At 34.2% G+C, this 19,831-nt stretch overlaps 1 protein-coding gene across 1 annotated transcript in view; it reads right to left on the reverse strand.

Moving 5' to 3' along the window:
* LOC147071528 (O-acyltransferase like protein-like) overlaps positions 1 to 16,162 on the reverse strand; it is a 110,371-nt gene extending 94,209 nt beyond the window's left edge. Inside the window, exon 1 of the mRNA XM_085947965.1 lies at positions 16,016 to 16,162. Coding sequence (XP_085804091.1) covers positions 16,016 to 16,162 — 147 coding nt within the window. The remainder of the gene's footprint in view (positions 1 to 16,015) is intronic.
* Positions 16,163 to 19,831: the final 3,669 nt, after the last annotated feature.

Below are 19,831 nucleotides of genomic sequence, written 5' to 3' on the forward strand. Positions count from 1 at the left end.
TCACACCATGCTTACGCTTTCCACTTTCCACTTCCCAATTCCATTCATTGCGCCTAGCAACGCCCACCCTACTACAATTCGATAATGGATTTTCACAGACACCTAAATACCGCAAGATGTGGTATTGCCGGGTGCACACTGAAGTTAATAACATCATGAAATCTAAAACTCGTCTCGCCCATTAGATCTTAGAATCAAACTAACAAAATTAAGCTGGTAGCTTATTTTGATTATTGAACATACATAATTAATTTTGAAAACACTAGAAAATATATATATTTTTTTAGAATAATTATTAATTATTAAACACCCAGGCATTGAGAAAAACACATAAATATTGTGTCCTGACCGGAAAACGAACCCGGTGGAAGGCCTTACGCACTGCACCACGACAGCCGCCGAGAAAATATATTATAGTTAATAGAAAAAAAAATCTTTGTGAGAAAAGTAAGATACTCCGCAGGAATCGAACCAGCATCTCTCGGGTATCGCGCCCACGCACATAGACCACTATGCTAAATTAGTCATACTTAATTGCGACAACTTATAACTAATGGCTCTTAATACTCTTTGGAGCGTTTTCCAAATTGAGCTACTATTGGCGATCGGCTTTTGTATTTTAAATCAATCTGTTAAATGAACTAAACATATCCTTGCAAGGACAACTTAAGGACGTGTTCACACTACGAAGTAAAATTTAGCACAAGTCTAACATCCGCGGGATTTAAAATTATGAATTTAGTGGTCCGCGAGGTACTAAATTTTGTCGATCGCTGAAAAGAAGTTGTAAATCAACGGTTAGCTACAGTGTTTACTTGTAGAATCATATCTTTCATGCTGTAGGTACATAATTTCCATTTTTCTCTAAAGCGAAATATAATCCAACACTGTATTATTTATCTGGTATTCCTTCTGTGAAAATCAATTAGACTTTTCACGAATTCAGCCCATTATTAATTACTTTAAGTGATGAAGATTTATCGCTCTTTTTAAACAGACTATAAAACAATTTAAATTCTAGTAAATTCGCGGAACTCGAATTTTCATTATTTAGAACAAAACAACGTTAGAACATTGGCAATAAATTAAGTACATCATTAATTTATGTAACAGTCTTCTCACCCGCAATGGACGAGTGGTAACATGTACGTTTATAAAATCATGGGTCTCGATCATAAAATGAATCCAAGGGGCCATCCAATGGATTTAATCTTAATAAATACTTTTTTTTGATTAGCTCTACAATCCTATATGGATCTAGCAGTGGCAAAGGGTGGAGGTAGGCTGTTAAGATCCGACATAAATAGTCCAAACTAAACTTCGTCAGTCATACTTAATTATTGTTTTCATTGAATTAAGAATAGGTACAAATTGCAGATGGTACCTATTGGTAAGATTTTTTTAATTCATGTTATCACTGCCTAAACCAGTGGTCGGCAAACTCATTATTCAATAGAGCCAAATATCAACAGTACAACGATTGAGATTTCTTATAAGAGCCTAATTTCTTAAACTGAAACTATATATATAGGTTACTTAATAAACTTTAATTAAACTTTTAAATCTTAGTTAAACCATATGCACTACACTGAATAAAACTTGATATCATACAAAATACTGATCTTATTTATTGATAACAATTAAATTGTAAGTAAGATAAATTTAAATCATGACAATGACTGACAAACACTTAATGTGAACAATGGACTTGCATCTCCGTGGAAAGATTAGGTAAGTCAGGTTTGTATGTTGCCGATTTTAATTTTAGGCACAATTCTAGGTTATCATCAATAAGATGACTTCTCAATTTACTCTTGATAAGGTTCATGCTTGAAAAATATTGTTCGCATGAATAATATCTAGAACCGAAAAGCGAAAGAACAGCAATTAATGCTAGTTTTTCAACTGATTGTTGATGTAGATTGTAGTTGATATAGTTGATCAAACAGAGCCGCATTCAAGGGGCCAAAGAGCCGCAGTTTGCCGACCACTAGCCTAAACCAAACTACATAATATAATAAATAATCTTCTTTCATGAAAATAACTATCTAAAATTATGTACGATTTAATGGCAATATTTTAGATACTCGTATTATTTAATAGTTGGTTGAATATTTTTTGACTATTATCTATTATGGCTTGGTTTCAGCAGGGTTTAATTGAATTTTAAAAACTAACCAACACATGATAAAGCAATAGCTAATGCTAATTCAATGTAATGGCTCCAAACACACATTGAAAAAACAATATGTGAATTTTCCAGACCCTGGTTTCGAATCCGAGACCCACTACTTTATAAGCCAACACGTTATCGCTTGGCCATCGTATATTTATTGAACATGCCTAATTTAGAAGCACATCAAACAGGACTCAAAAACTCAGGAAAAAAATGATAATATTGGCGACGAGCTTTTGTGACTTGAATCAATGCACACAGTGACGTCCCGTTGTGGTAGGCATGCCATGCGTTGCATAGGGGCAGCATATTATAAAGCGAGGCGAGTGAACACAAATTTGTGTGTTCCCTGGAAGAAACAAATACTAATATTACAACTTTTGAAAGCAGTGGCGGTTTTCCATGAAGCAGACTATAATTTCGCATCATTCGAGCATATTGATACCTATCTTAGTTTAAAAAATAATCGAGGCATAAAAAATCCCGATAACATTATTGTATTTCAATACCCATTGCAATAGGTACCTACATAGTACATATGTACCTATTTGAATGCCGGTTTATCACACAGGTAATTTTTTCACAATGGTGCCTCCAAAACTATCAATGCCACAAGTTTCCACTTAGATACCTAAAACCAGGGCTCGAAATGGACCGGAGTGCACCGGAGCGCCGATCCGGTTCGTGAATCGGTATCGCTCCGTCTCGTGGAAAAAATATTTTGATCGTCTGAGCTAGATATGCCATATTATAATAGAAAATCTAACACACTTATTTTTATAAAATACACATAAAATTTGATAATTTTGATTTTATCTTCAGAAAAGTGTCGAGCACTCTTGTTCGTAAACTTTTCCATTTCGAGCGCTGAATAAAACCAGCAAAGTTTGAGAGTAGGTTTAGTGTAAATTCTCAGTAGATTATTATATTATGACAATTTAACGATTTTTGTATTTTTGTTAGTTTCATATAGCCAATAATAAATAATATCACCTCAATAGGTACTACTACAACTAGATAACTTGATTTTCACTGTTTTTGAGATAGCTATTGAATATGATTCTACATTTCCTTCTCTACAAAATGATACAACTAAGTAAATCAGAAGTTAACGGGAACTGTATTAATTGTATGTTTGAAAATATTAGATACCTAACTTTAAAACCATAAATGTATTAAATAAATAAAACAATAGAAGGGCGATACTAATTTTGGGATTGTTTTATTCTCTGATAGGTATTTTACACTCGGATTGTTAAAAACCTGCACCTTTTTAATATGTTTGTACCTTGCCTACCGCTAACAAAAGATTCAAATTATTATAACAATTATTAAAAGTTATATAGAATATAGTTAAATATTTACTGGTAATATCTCTTATTACGCGTATATACAGTATACACCATCACATAATATTATTACATATCATCCAAATGGATGTGTTGCACAACTCCCCTGACCTTCAAACCGAATACAAGCCTACCACCCCACCGGCAAACAAATTGACAGCGTCCTCCACACCACCGCGCCGCAATACCAGTTCCCATCCAACCCAACTAGCTGACCCACTTCTCCACCGGTCTCCATTCCCCATTCCTCTGCCTATCTCTACTGATCGAGTTCTGCGTCAGGGCTGGCGACCGGTATTTACAATACAATATCACCATTAATTCATACTGTGACTTTGTCCCAAAGATGAATTTATTGCAAACGCGTTATTCGACATTGATTAGATTATAGATGTGCGCTTCTCTACTCTCACCACACCTTACCACTCCGCCGCTGCTATCCATACCATTTTACCTATTGCGTTATTTTTGAGAAGTTTAGCTTAAACTTTTAATTTGTACTGGTTTCATCGATAATTGTTTCAGGTTGATAGCAAGAATCATTGACAACAAAGTAATATTATTTGTTTGGAGCACCAGAATAAAAAAATACTTATTTCAGTTTTATCAATATTAGTCTAGTACTCTAGTAGTCTCTAGTAGTATTTCTAGTAGTCTAGTTGTAATAAACGGTTCATTGACGAAACAGAATATGACAAAACAGAACAGCCAGGAGAAAAATAAAACATTCATTTTTGTGGAATCTATTTTTTATTAATCAAATACTTATAAAACTTAAGTTTATAAACGAAATATATATAAATATTTATTATTTAAAAAAAAATAATATTTGTGAAATCATTAACTGTTTATTGGGTATATAAGTATACTTACACTGTTTTACAAAACCATTATTTTGAAAATAATGCATTTTTTAATATATAGAGTGATTTCACTTAAAAATTGAAAAAAAAAATAATAAATATTTATGTTTAAGTACTTATTTCGTTTATAAAGTTAAGTTTTATAAGCTAAGTATTTAATTAATAAATATATTCCACAAAAATGAATGTTTTATTTTTCCCTTAGCTGCTCTGTTTTGTCATGTTCTGTTTTGTCACTGTTTCGTTTTGTCCAGCTACCACAACAGGGTTTGCTTTACTTGGTTTAATCATGACATCAGGTCTGTGGCAGCTGAATCCGAATCTTTCGAGTCTCACTTCAAGAACAGGAAAATATCATTAATTAAATGAGTCCAACGTATTACCTTGACTGAGCAAGTCAAAATGTCTCTTATTTTTTCAACTTCCGGTGAATTTTCGAAACATCAGTTCCTGGATGCATGTCGTGCTACAGAAGTAAGGCATTGAAATTGTTTACACCATTTATGGAAGTATCTATATGTTTATCCAACTTTTGGAGTATGAGTATCTAAAGAAGGTATTAATAATTTATTATGATTCTCAAGCCTTTTTTATCCACTTTTGGATAATATTAGGTATGTATTACCTTAAAATTTCTATCTACTTTGATCTATCTTTCAGGTATCATCTACTTCTTTTTCTTCGGCCAAATCCGCCTCTTAGTTGGAACACGCGGCGTCTCCAAGAACCCCTGTCGCTCGCCAGTCTTTGTGCATCGTTCCAGGTCATTCCAGCATCCCGTAGCGGCATTCCTGGACGCCGGAATCCGGTTGGCTTGAAGAACAGGCAAACCTGGCTTGCCTCAGCCATCTTCCATCCAGGGTTAGATAAGGATCACCTTTCGGACGGCTATTCGTCTGGATCCACTTCCATCATTTTACACTAATTCCCAATTCAAACAATAATTGTAAAAATATAAATATTTATTATAACTTCAGATACTTACAAACAATGATGTATAATACAATAATGCTTAGAAATGACTACAAAACTTAATCAGTCTCTTATGAACTTTCGGTGTAGATATGTCACTCCTTTGCGCTCGTCTGCATGCCTTTCCGTTATTCAACAAAGACTTCAGACTTTATAGTATGCCATCAATGCAGGAGGGTTTTGCTTATATCTATGATTACTTGAATTATACAATGTATCCACTTGAGATTTGAGGAGTATGGAATGTCATCCATCACCCCAAATTTATTTAATAAACATTTATTTTGTTTACGATCCCTGTTTACTATTCCCAACATGCACATTCTGAGAATATGTATTTGTTTGATTATTCTGTAAAATATTATTAAATTAGGTACAGTTTGTTTGACAAACCTACCGTAAAACGGGTGAATATGAATGACGTGGATAATAGGAACAGTATCCGAAAAAAAATGATTGAGAGCGTTACAATTACCAAAATAAACGTTTCTATATTATTAATCATGTTTTTATTCAAATTTGCAGTTTTCCTTTCCATTTATTTTGGAGCAGGCAATAATTTTAGGAAAATATCGATAGCGAGGGAATAATAAGCGTTCCCATTCACCAAACCATACTGCTGAATTGCAACCACTACTTTTGACAAACGAATTTAGCTTTTCAGTCATCCAGCATAAGATTTAAATTGAATATTAAATTTGAAAACGTTCCTATTCACCCCATTTTACTGAATGTAATAAAACAAAAATAATTATCAGATATAAAGAATGTGTGTTCCTACAATTAATCAGAGAGTAAAAATCAAAACTATAAATCTAGCTTCAAACAATATTATCATTATCATTATTAGAAGAAAAAAAATATAATACACAATAGATAGCATGTATTTAGTTTGAATTCCCATCGCAGCACAGATCTGGTATTTCATGACCTGAAATTTATATATTTTTATTTAATAATAATTTTTTGTGAAATTATGAAATAGGTTAAAGTTGTTATTATATTGAGATGCACGTGACGTCATAGTAAGCTGTCTCTAGGGGGGAAAAGTGTGTAATGTAGTTTTTCTTAGTGTTTACAATGTTATCAGACTAATGCTCCCATCCCGTAGCACATTTTGAACCTAAAGACAAGTTTAAATGAACATTGTCAGTTAGCAAAATCTGCCGTAATCACTAGAACAACAATGGGGTCACCTCACGCGTACCGCACTGCGTCGACACCTGCATGACTCAATGATAGTTTTTTTTTATTATTTTCTACATGCCTACACATTTTCGAATCATGTCAAAATCGCGTTTTTTTTTGTTTTTAGCGGTTGGCACAATGTATTTTCTATAAGAACGTCGTCTTTCATCTATGGTCTGCTAGTTGGCTTCTGTTCAAAATATTATTGAATTTACAGACACTCGTTACTAGGTTACTTCATCATTGAATTTCCAGAGATCGTGTTCGTTCAAAATTTTCTGGAAAATGACGAAACCATAGACTAAATTTGTCGCCGTGATATCGTGACAGTACGCGATATGCATCTCAATATAAATACTCCATTTACACGTGCATGGATTTACTGTTGACAGTAAGAAAATGAATAAGTAAACATGTATTATCCTGCAGTTGGCAAGATTGCGTGAATAAATCAAACAAGTTTGGAAGCTTCTGAATTTTAATGCGCAAGTAAGATCTGGGCCTGTGCAGTAGAACGATAATGGCGAACCTGCCGGTAAAAAAACAAACTATTCATTTTGAGGTTAACCGATTTTCAATACGTCCTGTCAAAAATAGTACTATAAAATGACAACATCGCGTCTCGCTTACTCTTGAAGAAGAAGATTGGAGAGACAGTCAGCACTTTTACGTGTAAAGTAAGTCTGTAAACCAAAACTGTCCTGAGTTTGCAGAACGTTTACTACGAGTACCATTGAAACATCTCTAATTTTATCATACGGTGATTCCTGAAATAACCCCCAGTGACTACCACTACCAAGCGTGTTTAATATTTGGCGTGGCCTTGAGGTTAAACCATAAATGAATATAATAATTTAATGGCAGTCTAGGCCCTTACAGCCAACCCCGCCAGACCTGACTCCCTCCCGCAGCCCGCGCTTCCCCGCTATTAAAATTGGACGCCGGTCGATGCAACGAGCTGCAGCCTACAGACAGACCTGCATTTCGCGCATGGCAATAGGCAGCCATTTTCAATGTGTGCGCGGCCATCTTGTGTGTGTGCGCGCCATTTCGTGGATGTATGCACTTCACGAGTGAGTGTTAGAGTGTTAACAATATTCATTTTTACCGAGAGCTTCGCATCTCGGCACGGGATAAATGACATTTTGTACGTTAGCTATAATTAATCAAATATAGTCAGAATATTATAATATTGTAAAAATGCTTCACAACAAAAAAATAATAATAATTACATTATTAATGTTGATAGTATCTAGTAACTATAGTAACTTATCCTCGGACTGCATTTTGGATGTGGTTACAATCATCAGCCATGTGGCGACGACCGTGAACAAGAGAAGGTACGAGTACCTATGCAAAAGCATTGATTTTCATAATCGTATTTCATGATCATCATCCAGATTTGATCCACTCCTTTACGAAATTCGATTTAATCATAAAAATTATAATACATTTTCCGGAAACGTTTAATAGCACTCTCATTCTGAGACATTCCTCATGACACAGTATGTAAATCTACTGTAGAATGAAGGTCCTTCCCAAATTCTTACTAGTCTTCTCAGTCCATAGTTCACTACGCACTAACTTACGCCGCACTTGCAGAATTCATCGATCCATCAGGTTTTCGGTATTATGGTGATTTAGTGCTTCTTGGGTACAAACCACTGCATTTGTCCAACATTCATTAATTCACAATAATAAACTTTAAAATTTATTGGGTTTCCACAGCGTGTACTTCTTCTTTCTTTACTCGACGTTTCGGGCTCTTTGCGGAGGCCATTATCAAGAGATATAATATGTGTTATGATGAAGTGTGTAGGTGTATGAATGCAAACGTCGCTCTAAGAATGTCAAAAGGAATCCGATTAGCTATGAGCAAACGTTGCTCAGAGTAATGTGTCACTCGTTACGATCAGATATACCGGATCGAATATTGGATTTTGCTGACAGTGCCGGAAGCTATGACGTTTTCATCATAACACATATCGCTTGATAATGGCCTCTGCCACGAGTCCGAAACGTCGAGGAAAGAAGGAAGAAGTAGACGCGGTGGAAACCCAAAGAATCTAATTACGATAACAAAAACAACCGTGAAAGTCTCAAACATTGTTTAAAAATTCTTCTCTTTCCGCCGTATTCTTTGTAAATACAGATTTACACCATTTTCCTTGTTTCAATTAGAGACAAAATGGTACACACCTTTGTCAGTATTAGCGCGGGAAACGCCCCGGAGCCTACCCACGCAATCACGAACACACGCGAAGTTCTGAAACACTTCATTGCATACATGAACAAGCTATTGGTATAGTGCACTTTATGAAGTCGACATAACGCCATGTATACGTACCGCGTGTTCGAGTATGTAACAGGCATCTGCCCTTGAATTCGTATTATGGCTGTTCATGAATACATGTACCCTGCATATATATGCCGCAGGCCATATTATTTAATATGGAATATGGAGGGTGTAATGAATATAGCTATCGAGATGGGAAGTAGAGTGAAAATTCAAAGCATTACTTCAATAAGCATGCTTATTGACTAATGCCAAATTAAAATAAGCAAACGGAATGGTTATTAAGGTACTTGATATTGGTATTAATATTAATTGAGTTAACTTTTACTTTGGTGATTTTCAAACTTTTTCGTGTCGTGGCACCGTTCGTGTCTAAAGATTTTTTTCACGTTGCCCTAAAAGAATATCAATCAGTTATGTGAGTCCGCTGTTCCCCGCGTAGTTTCTCAAATCTTGACAGCTATTCAGTGACATACCTAAGCGAAGTGCCACCCTCACGTAGGCTCAAATTACCGCATTTAGACTAATTACGTACTTTTCACCCTTTAGGTATAGGGCAAATGCCGAATTTGGTTAATATATTAACCACTCACACTATAGTCTGTAATTTCAATTCTGGTCATTGGCCATAGTATTTCAAAAGTTTGTTAAGAATGCTCTTTGATCAATACCAAGGCCAACCGGCGTGAAGTTGGCATCAGTGGCTGAAAATTAGTGTGTGTGTCTTAAAGTCAAAATATTAACCATTGCCCATTTAGCGTTTTAAGTATAGTTCAGTGTTGTTTAAATAATTTTACCAAATTAAATATTATGTTAGTTATTTTTTTTAAGATAATAATATATTATCGTAATATATTTTTATTTTTCATGAGTACATTTGGGATCAGGAAGTTTTCAATTTATTTATTGAAATATAGCACATTTTTGCTTTTTCCATGAAATAATTCTCAACCACTTCGCGAGTTCGCTAAAATTTCTTCTGCTGTGTTTCAGCAAACATGAATAACGCCTTTGAAGAACTTGATAATTTGAATCAAGATGATATTTTTGAATTACTTGATGGAATAACATAATATGAACAAGCTGTTCTCGTAAATGTCCATTGTTTAATATATATTGACCAACAGAAATTTTAGTTTTTCTGAATTGTTAATAAATATTTTTCATTCTTATTATCAAATTTACTATATTTATATCATCGTGTCTTCGTGTCAAGCCTATCAGGCACCATTAGCGAGGGGTGCAAGATAAGTAAATGCGCTCCCTAAAGACATGGACATTTTCAATGATGTACTTTGCATTTTGTTTTTGAAACTTTATTTTTCTGTACTTACTTATAAAATTGTATGTTTTTTGTTTTCAAAATTTAATTTTTACAACGTTTTTATTAGCTCGTATTCTTATTTGTCCGGTGGTTGTTAATCCAGTACAAATCTTGCAATCGATTTTTAACTAACTTACTGACTAGCTAGACATTTGAAACTCTTAGAATATATCAGAACACGATGCCAATGCATTATTTTATTTTAGCCATCTTTAAGTAGAATTGAATTCATTTTCAGTTAATTCTGTTTTGTAAGAAAATTTATTTCGGAAGAAATCCGAAATCCAATCCACTATTATTGGTTGCTAAGTGGGTGGTCCTAGCAACTAAATTATTAATATATACGTGCCTTACTATGGAAATCAAAATGACATTTCAGTATTCTATATTTGTTTGTTTGTTTGTTTTTTATTTACTTCATATCAAGTACAAGTTTCAGTTTAATAATTCAACAGAAAATTTAAAAACGTTGTAAGTATATAAAAAGTTCTTTATCTTGTAACTATTCTGTATCAAATTGAACTTAAAAATGTTTAAATTTTTTTAATTTTTTTTTTTGTTATTATTATTGTTACTTTCTATATTCTCTGCTTCTCTCTTGTGAGGCTAATATGTGTTATAATGTAAATCTCATGTTGTGTACCTACGTCTTGAATTTAGGTTTGTTATGTCCACAAAATTATGTTTTCTTAAATAAATAAATAAATAATAATGATATTTCGCTATTTTAAACGGATAGATGAAAATAATTATTACATTTGAGTACATAAAAAATAAATAATAATATGAGTGGGTACGTTGTAACATGGCCCCCACAAAGGGGGGGCTGACAGCGCTCTAGCCTGGGGGCCCGAGCTCATGAGGGGCCCGACGAGGCGAGTCAACCAAATAAGTGAGATAAACAACATCACAAATTTGCGTATCGATACTTGACAACTCCATAATTCAAATGGATGTATTAAAATATACAAAAAAACACTAAATATACCTACACATTAATATTACCGCGTACACCATTTGGAAAACGCTACTATAGAGCCTCACACTGCGTTTATCCTTAGCGATAGGCCCGCTGCAGAATGTGGGGGCCATGCATTGTAATATTTGTCATTATCAAGCTATTAATAGTATTCTACTTTTTTCGATGGCGCTACAGTTCAAATTGAACGCTCGTTTCCTCAATCCTCCGCCTCCAGTACACTGGATCTTCCGCTGCTACCCTGCAGTAGTCCATTAGCAACAGTTCCCTGATATCCCTCCCCACATTGACCCTCCAAAGAAATCTTGATCTCCCCATGGTCTCCTCCTCCTAGGAAACCATAAAGTATGTTCTTCGAAATACGGAAGTCAGTTAACCTTTGCAGGTACCCATCTAAGTCAGAGCATTTTTATCTTTCTTTCTTTACTATAATATCGATCTATGTTGTTCTTCATTTTGTAATCGTTAAATAAAAACGTAATATCGAAACTTTACTACTGCTTAATGTAGTACATTCATTGCCCAGAAATAACACATATAATATTGTGTACACTACGGTGAAATGGGGTGATATACTATAGGGATGGAATTAAGTAATATTAACGGCCCACATGCTCAGCGTAGGTCAAAATGGAGCTTTTTTTTAAATATATTTTTTTTCGGTTAGGTACATGTTCAAACACGCGCGTTAACATGATCTTACTCCCTACTTCATTTATCGTTTGTTTATTTATGGCTACGGCCGTATGTTGTAGCTTAGCCACTGGGATATGCCAATAGAAATAGCGTATTTCAAAAAAATACTACCTTATTCTTAGGTCAATAATTATTATAAAGCAAACATTATTCGTAGAACGTTTATCACATTTAAATGGTCAAAGTACAAAGTATAAGTATCTTATAATCAGTATCTTTAGAATTATCTTCAAATGTGTTAATCTCGCCCATTTTTTTAATAATAAAATGCCTACTTCTTGTCAAATTTGGGATCACTGAGATTATCAATATATTTTTTTATCGTAAATATTTAACTATAATAATTTCAACATAAATTTTACTAATGGTTTTATAAATGCTTTTAAAAATTAATAAACCTAAAAAATCTGAACACCAATGCACATGGATGTACTGAAATATGACTATATTCTAAAACATTAGATCGAAAAGTTTAAAAGAATACTATTTTATGTAATAAAAATACTTAATGCAGTCATCAAATGTTTAAAATAAATATAAAGGATAATAAGGCTTCAAAATTATATAAATAGATTATCTACAACGTTTAAGGAATGTCCAGGATCATGCTTTGAAAATAGCATAAAATCTCAATTTTGACATACGCGGCGCACGTCCCCCCTTAAGGTTTACCTACCCTACCTTTGGATTTTGAGAGAGGAAAATCCTCTGGGAAATCCAAACTTGGTCACGTGATTTCAGAATATTTTTAAAATGATAAATATATAATATGTACAAACCTAGTTTAATAATATATAATATATTGAAAAACCATCAGAATAATCCTTTACGAAAAAATCTTTGAAGAAAACAGACCTTATGGGAATTATGTTTACTTATTCAATGTAAAATATTACACTTCAATTATGCCTGACCATAGAATAATACATAGGTTCCTATTGATGAATATTATAACCATGTATTATGCATTTGTTACCTACTCTTAAAGGCAGTAGTGTATCTGCCATTCTGGGCAGTGTTGACTATAACTATCTTAGAAATAGGGAGCATCAGTTGTTTATTCTATCAAGGTGCAAAACCAACCTGCCACTGGTAATGCCAATTGGGAGAGCGATAACTATGTTCAACCAAATCGCTTCGGGTGTTGATATATTCCACTTGCGTGGAGTGAGTTCAGGTGGACGTTATTGTATAAATTCTTAAAATTAGGTCTCCGTAGCAAACTCGATGTATTTCTTTGAACTTCTATATAATATGTATAAACGTATTTTCACTGCTTTTGTATGTATATATTATTTTCTCTTTTTATATTTTCATTTTTATCCCTTTTATTACTTTTATTTTTCTTTCTTCCTTATAATAATGTTTTATGTCATGTTGTGAATGTCTTAAACCTATAATTTGTAATGTCCACAATATGTTAAAAAATAAATCTTAAATTGAAAAATTAAAATGAATTGAAATTAAATTGAATAAGAATTTGAGTAAGAATTTTAATTACCAACGGTTGGACTATCATCGGTTTGTGCAGAAAATACATTTCTACAACGTTTTTCTTAGCTCAAATTCTTATTTGTCCGGTGGTTCTTTGTCCGATACAAATCTTGCAATCGATTTTTAACTAACTTCCCGACTAGCTAGACATTTGAAACTTTTAAAATATATCAGAACACGATGCCAATGCATTTTTTAAATACTTTTAGCCATGTTTAAGTAGAATTGAATTCATTTTCAGTTAATTCTGTATTTTGTGTTAATTTTGTATGAAAAGTTATTTCGACACCATTATTGGTTGCTAGGGGTCTGGGGTCCTAGCAACTAAATTATTAATATATACGTGCGTTACTATGGAAATCAATATGACATTTCAGTATTATTTCTATCAAGTGCAATTTTTTTTGATCGTTTAAGCTAATCAAGTCAAATTTATATAATTCAACAGAAAATTTAAAAACGTTGTAAGTATGTATATAACAAGTTTTTCTTATCTTGTCATATTGCTAATATGGTTTCACTTAAAAAATGTTGTACCCATTTTATGTCAGATTATAAATAATATCGTTTGCCACGAAAATAGCATTTTATTATTAATGACTTCTATAAATATTTAACGCTATTAACGAGAGGGATTAATTTATTATGTAACTGCGACGACTGATAAAGGAGAATTCACTTTTATCGCTATATTATGGACCCTTAGGTGCCTACATCGTTAAAACGAAACATAAATTTTACACGACGTCTTAATGCTTTTCTAGTAGGCTATAAATAAATTAAATTTATAGTCTACTTCTCAGTCAAAATAGTGACGTTTGTTTCCGCCCTTAGCGTGCACGTAGTTTCCAATTTGAAAATGGAACATATATAATCAATAGAAAGACAGTTTTAAAAAATAAGTTTTTTTTCTGTAAATCTTATATTATAAATTATCTATGATACTTTACGTATTATTATGATTTGTTAAAAATTATATAAATACTCAAAAAAATTAAATTATAATAATAATTAAACAATAATAATTAAATAATTAAAAATTATATATATTTACACCCACGGTGGTCGCGCGGCTTAAGCGTTGGACTATAACGCCGTGGGTTCCAGGTTCGATCCCTGGGTCTGGCAAGTAGGTACACATATTGTTTTTCAATTTGTGTGTGAGTCAGCGTATGGACCTAATAGGTTGAGCAAGTGGCTGACATCCATTTCCCGTAAAAAAAAAAACAAAATCTGTTAAGACAAACCTCTACTCTGTGGAGGCCCATATGATCCTATTAAAATCGGACATGGTCGAAAAGAAAAAAGAAAATATATTTTATAACTGTTCCACTATACAATTAAATCAGTAATGATTGCCTATTCAAAAACGACCAATGAATTTACGTACTTAAGTAAGTATTTAAGTACCTACAATTTATACTGAAAAATAAATTTTCGAATAAAAAATACATAGCACGTCACCGAAAATGTCTACGTCTTTGGGGAGCGCATTGACTAGTCTTGCACCTTGCACCCCTCGCTAATTACTGTAAATTCAAATTTATTAGGACACCAAGATTGGAAACCATCCCTCGCGATAATAGGCAAAAGTGTTTCAAGAGCAGAGGAGACCTACGAGATTCGAGAGAGTGAAAAGTAAGCATGCCTTGTAGAAAGGCAGTCAGAAAATAATCATTTGACGATTTATCGAAAGGAAAATGAAAATAGTAAGTTATATGTCTTAAAATAAAGACATCGAAGAAATTTCTTCTCGACGCTAAAATAAGCTTATAGGAAACTTCATAAGGACACCAGATAATCGACCCATATTCAATAATTCTACGCACTAATGAGACGTAGAGTGTACGTAATACATTTGGATTCTTGAATGGTTTGGATTGTCGCATGATGAATCCTAAAAGCTTACTCGCAAGCATGTACCGTAGAAGTTATATGCGAGTGAAAAGATAATGAAGAATCAAAAATTATCCCAAGATCTTTCGCCTCAGATTGACGCTTTAATGAACTTTTTGACATAATATAATTATATTTAATTGTGGTTCTTGACCTAGAAAAAGTATTACAGAAACATTTGTCAGCGACCCGTTACAGCGAACATTTTATTTAGGTAGGTACTGCATGGCCCCCAGGCTAGGATCTTTGGCGGGCCCTCCTACCTATTACTAAAGATAAAGGCATTGTAACGCGGTAAAATGAATGTGTATATTTAGTGTTTTTTTTGTATACCTACATATATACATTCAATTGAATTATGGGTTGTCGAGTATCGATACACAATTAAACATTGTATCCTACACATAATTTGTAATAATAACGTCATTTTTAAAGAAAAATAGCGCTGCAGGCGATTTATTTTTACTATTAGAGAGAATTTGTGATGTGTGTTTATATCACGTATCTGGTCGACTCGCCACGCCAGGCCCTTCCTGAGCCTAGAGCCCCCCCCCCCCCCCCCCCCCATTGTAGGGGCCATGAGACCTACACTACTATAAGAGCAGGTAACAAATGCATAATACGTGGTTATGATATCCATCAATATGTATCATTCTATGGTCAGGCATAATTGGAAAGTATTCAAAATAGGAACAAGACAGTGACATTTTCGCGACCTAAGACACGAGCGCTTTCCCGCGCCCCAACCGTGACCATAGACACAAAGAACAGGCGGCTCCGACCTTGACCGTGAGCGCTGCCGGAACGTTCCAGAAGCGCGGCGGTCGCCGGTCGGTCGGTTGGGTTGGTACTCTGCCGGTTACGTCACGTGAGCTGTATCGAGCGGCGCGGATGGTACGCCTGCTTATGGGGAGGCGGAACGTCGTCATACTGTAAGGGAGCTTCCGGTCACATTTTCATGATAGACCTTGTGTCGCAAACGACAAAATAATGTTCTTGTGGTAATACACAACATTAATGTGTGTATTTAAGTTGATTTACAATAATCAATGTCTTTGGAATTCTTAGGCCAGAATTTTCTTTTACTGCCAGATGTTCGCTTACGGAAAATATTCACTTGAATGATAAGATGCTTAATATATATATCAAGACAAATGATATGGCTAAAGTATATCAACACTTTAGAAAGATTTCTGAGGGTTATTTCTGTGAATTTACACGGCTCCATTCCATATAGTAGGACCGAAAAGATATAATTATTGTCTTAGCATACTTATAGTCTGAGATTTAAGTGTGTAATTCAATTTATTTTTAACGTATTGTGGACATTACAAATTATAAGTTTAAGACGTTGACAATATGACATGAAACATTATTATAAAGAAGGAAAATAAGTAATAAAAGCAATAAAAATGAAAATATAAAAAGAGAACATAATATAAACAAACAGTGAAAATACATTTATAGAAATTCAAAGAAATACAGCGAGTTTGCTAAGGAGACCCAATTTTAAGAATTTATAAAATAGCGTCCACCTAAGTCCTAAACTCACCCTCACGCATGTGGAATATATCAACACCCGAAGCAATTTGGTTGAACATAGTTATCGCCCTCCCAATTGGCATTACCAGTGGCAGGTAGGCTCTGCACATTGGGGGAATAAACAACTGATGCTCTCTATTTCTAAAATAGTAATACAATGTGTAACCTCCAATGACACTTTATTTATAACACGTTCTGTATTTTACCACGTTTTTCTTAGCTCGTATTCTTGTTTGTCCGGTGGTTGTTTATCCAGTACAAATCTTGCAATCTATTTTATTATTTAGTTAGTTAACTTCCCGACTAGCTAGATATTTTAAACTTTTAGAATATAATATCAGAACACGATGCCAATGCATTCTTTTAATACTTTTAGCCATCTTTAAGTAGAATTGAATTCATTTTCAGTTAATTCTGTTTTGTATGAAAAGTTATTTCGGAAGAAAACCGTAATCCAATCATAAGTAAGGGGGTGGTCCTAGCATAACGTAACGTAACTAGCGTCCTAGCATACCCCATAAATAAGGGGGTGGTCCTAGCAACTAAATTATTAATATATACGTGCGTTACTATGGAAATCAAAATGACATTTCAGTATTCCATATTTGTTTGTTTGTAGCAAAAAAAATGATTTGTTGATAATTGCCTTAATTGTCCTAAATTATTAATACATAGAATTGTCAAGTTTATATGATTCAACAGAAAATTTAAAAACGTGGTATATAAAAAGATCTTTTTATCTTGTAATCATTTTTTTTCATCCACACCATAGATTTTAATATAACATCCACACTTTATAATATTATCAAGGCTTTTTGAAATATATAGATACATAGATAGGTACCAGTGTATTGATACAAAAAGTGAGCATGAATTACTAAATCACCCAAGTAAACTTCTTCTTTTAGTATTTGTATTAGGGACCTTCTCCATACAAAATGCCGAATGAAAACAACGTAATAATATTATGCAAGATAACACCGCTAGGATGCGTATCGTAATGATGTGATAAAAGCTCTCCCAACCGTCGAGGCTGTAATAATATGTGAGCAAGGTGCCTAGGGAGGGGTAAGCTGCGGGGGCGTGCATAGGGGAGGGGAAAAGTTGCGCTGCACCGTTACCGGGGAAGCCTTTTAGGCACACACCAGTCGTTCGTCTGTTGGGTTCGATACAACGGATCCCGTGACCCTTGGGAAAACCAAACGAGGAAATATGGTTATGAAATTATGAAACAAGGTGTATTTACTAATACATATTATGGAGTTAAAATTGCTAATAATCTATACATATAATATCGACTGTAGAAAAGAAAAAGAACGTAATCCACACAAATCAAATTTTACAGGAGGCACAAAAACGTTTTTGTTATGGTTTTCTGTCAAAGTTAAAATAAAAAATAGACATAACCATGAAGTGCATGACAATTAATAATTTCGTTTAATAAATTCCTAATCTGATATTAATAATTATTGAGTTTTCCCATTTTCCTACTATTTTTTTTTGATTGCCAGATAAATTTAGATAATAAATCGGTATTTGCAGCTTACATCCTTTGGACACAATATGTATTTATTCGTGTACAACGTTATTATTCAATAAAACCCTTTTTTTGAAAAAACTGAGAGTTACGTCCTTTTTCCTTTCGACAGTCGATAATATTATTAAGTATAAAAGTCCAAATGATTGATTTTTTTCTTATTTGGCCCCAACTCACATCTACATAAATGAAAAATAAAAATATTGTTTATTAAAATTACCTTTCCTGCCAATTTCAATTTTGAATTTTCACGACAGATCAGGATACGGTTTGCATGTTTTGGATTCGATTTTAATTTGATGTTCTTTTTTCGTCAGAATTATTTTCATTTCGACATGTTGTATGCCTAGATTAGATACAGATATGTAAATATTGAAAAATGTAATTAATTATTATTGATTTTTTAAGTCAGATGTTGATCAATGAAGCGACCTCGTACGAAGCAGGGTACTTCAGCTAGTATAAAATATAATTCAAACGTATTCATTTACATGAAACGATCATTCCACCTTTATCCTTTTTATACTTCTTCTTCTTCTTCCACCCTGTCACGTCCATTGGGGCATAGGGCAAGCACAAGTTGGCGCCACTTCCCTCGGTCCATCACCAACTCTTGCGCCTCTCGCCATGTCAGACCTGCAGCACGTAGGTCGCTCTTGTAGCACCGCTGAAAGGTGAGGGAGGGCCGGCCACGGCGACGGAACCCTTAAGGTTGTGCCACAAGGGTACGAAGTGCCGCACTCTTTGGCGGCATCCGGAATACGTGTCCCAGCCATGTAAAGCGTATCTTCGTGACAAATTCAATCACCGAAGGTTGTTGTGTCTGCTCACGAACTCGGGTGCTTGTAACGCGGTCGTACCAATGTACCCCTAAGATTCGGCATAGACATCGATTCTCAAAGCTCAAAACCCGAGACTCTTGAAGCTTAGTAAGATGCCATGTCTCACAGCCATACAGCCCCACCAGCAGCCAATTTTATACACTCGGATAAAAATACAGTAAGTATAATAATAAAATTATGAGGGTGGGGGTAAGTTAAATGAACTATGTTTTATGAATTCTTTTAAGCTCATTCGGTGTACCTTTTTATGATTTGTGTTTTCACATCCTGTTGAGAACGTCTTCAATTTAATATTTGTAATAATCACGATATTCCAATCTTAATCCGATAGCATCATATACTAAGAAGTTTAGTCCATGTGTGGTTCTTCCAAATTCTTAGCGGAAAACTGCACTTTTTGAAGAGAGCACTTAAGAATATTATAGGAACATCATGTCTAAATCCATTGGGGGGGGGCTATATGTTTGTCAGTAGAGCTGCCGCTGCTCGTGTTGCAAGTTTGGAAAACTCTGGTCTAAATCAAATGATCGATAATGGAACCCGACGAAGTCATTCTGAAAATAAAACTGAGTGTAAGTACTTATGAGGATATTTTTATTCTCAGCTGGAAAGCCGTGTAATGGCGAAATCGGTTTCCGCGCCAGTTCAAGGCTTATTCGCTCTATGAATTTTTAATA

This window comes from Rhyacophila brunnea, unplaced genomic scaffold (genome assembly GCF_057557595.1).
Source record: "Rhyacophila brunnea isolate RB1 unplaced genomic scaffold, BYU_Rbru_1.0 scaffold_20, whole genome shotgun sequence".
NCBI lineage: Eukaryota > Metazoa > Arthropoda > Insecta > Trichoptera > Rhyacophilidae > Rhyacophila > Rhyacophila brunnea.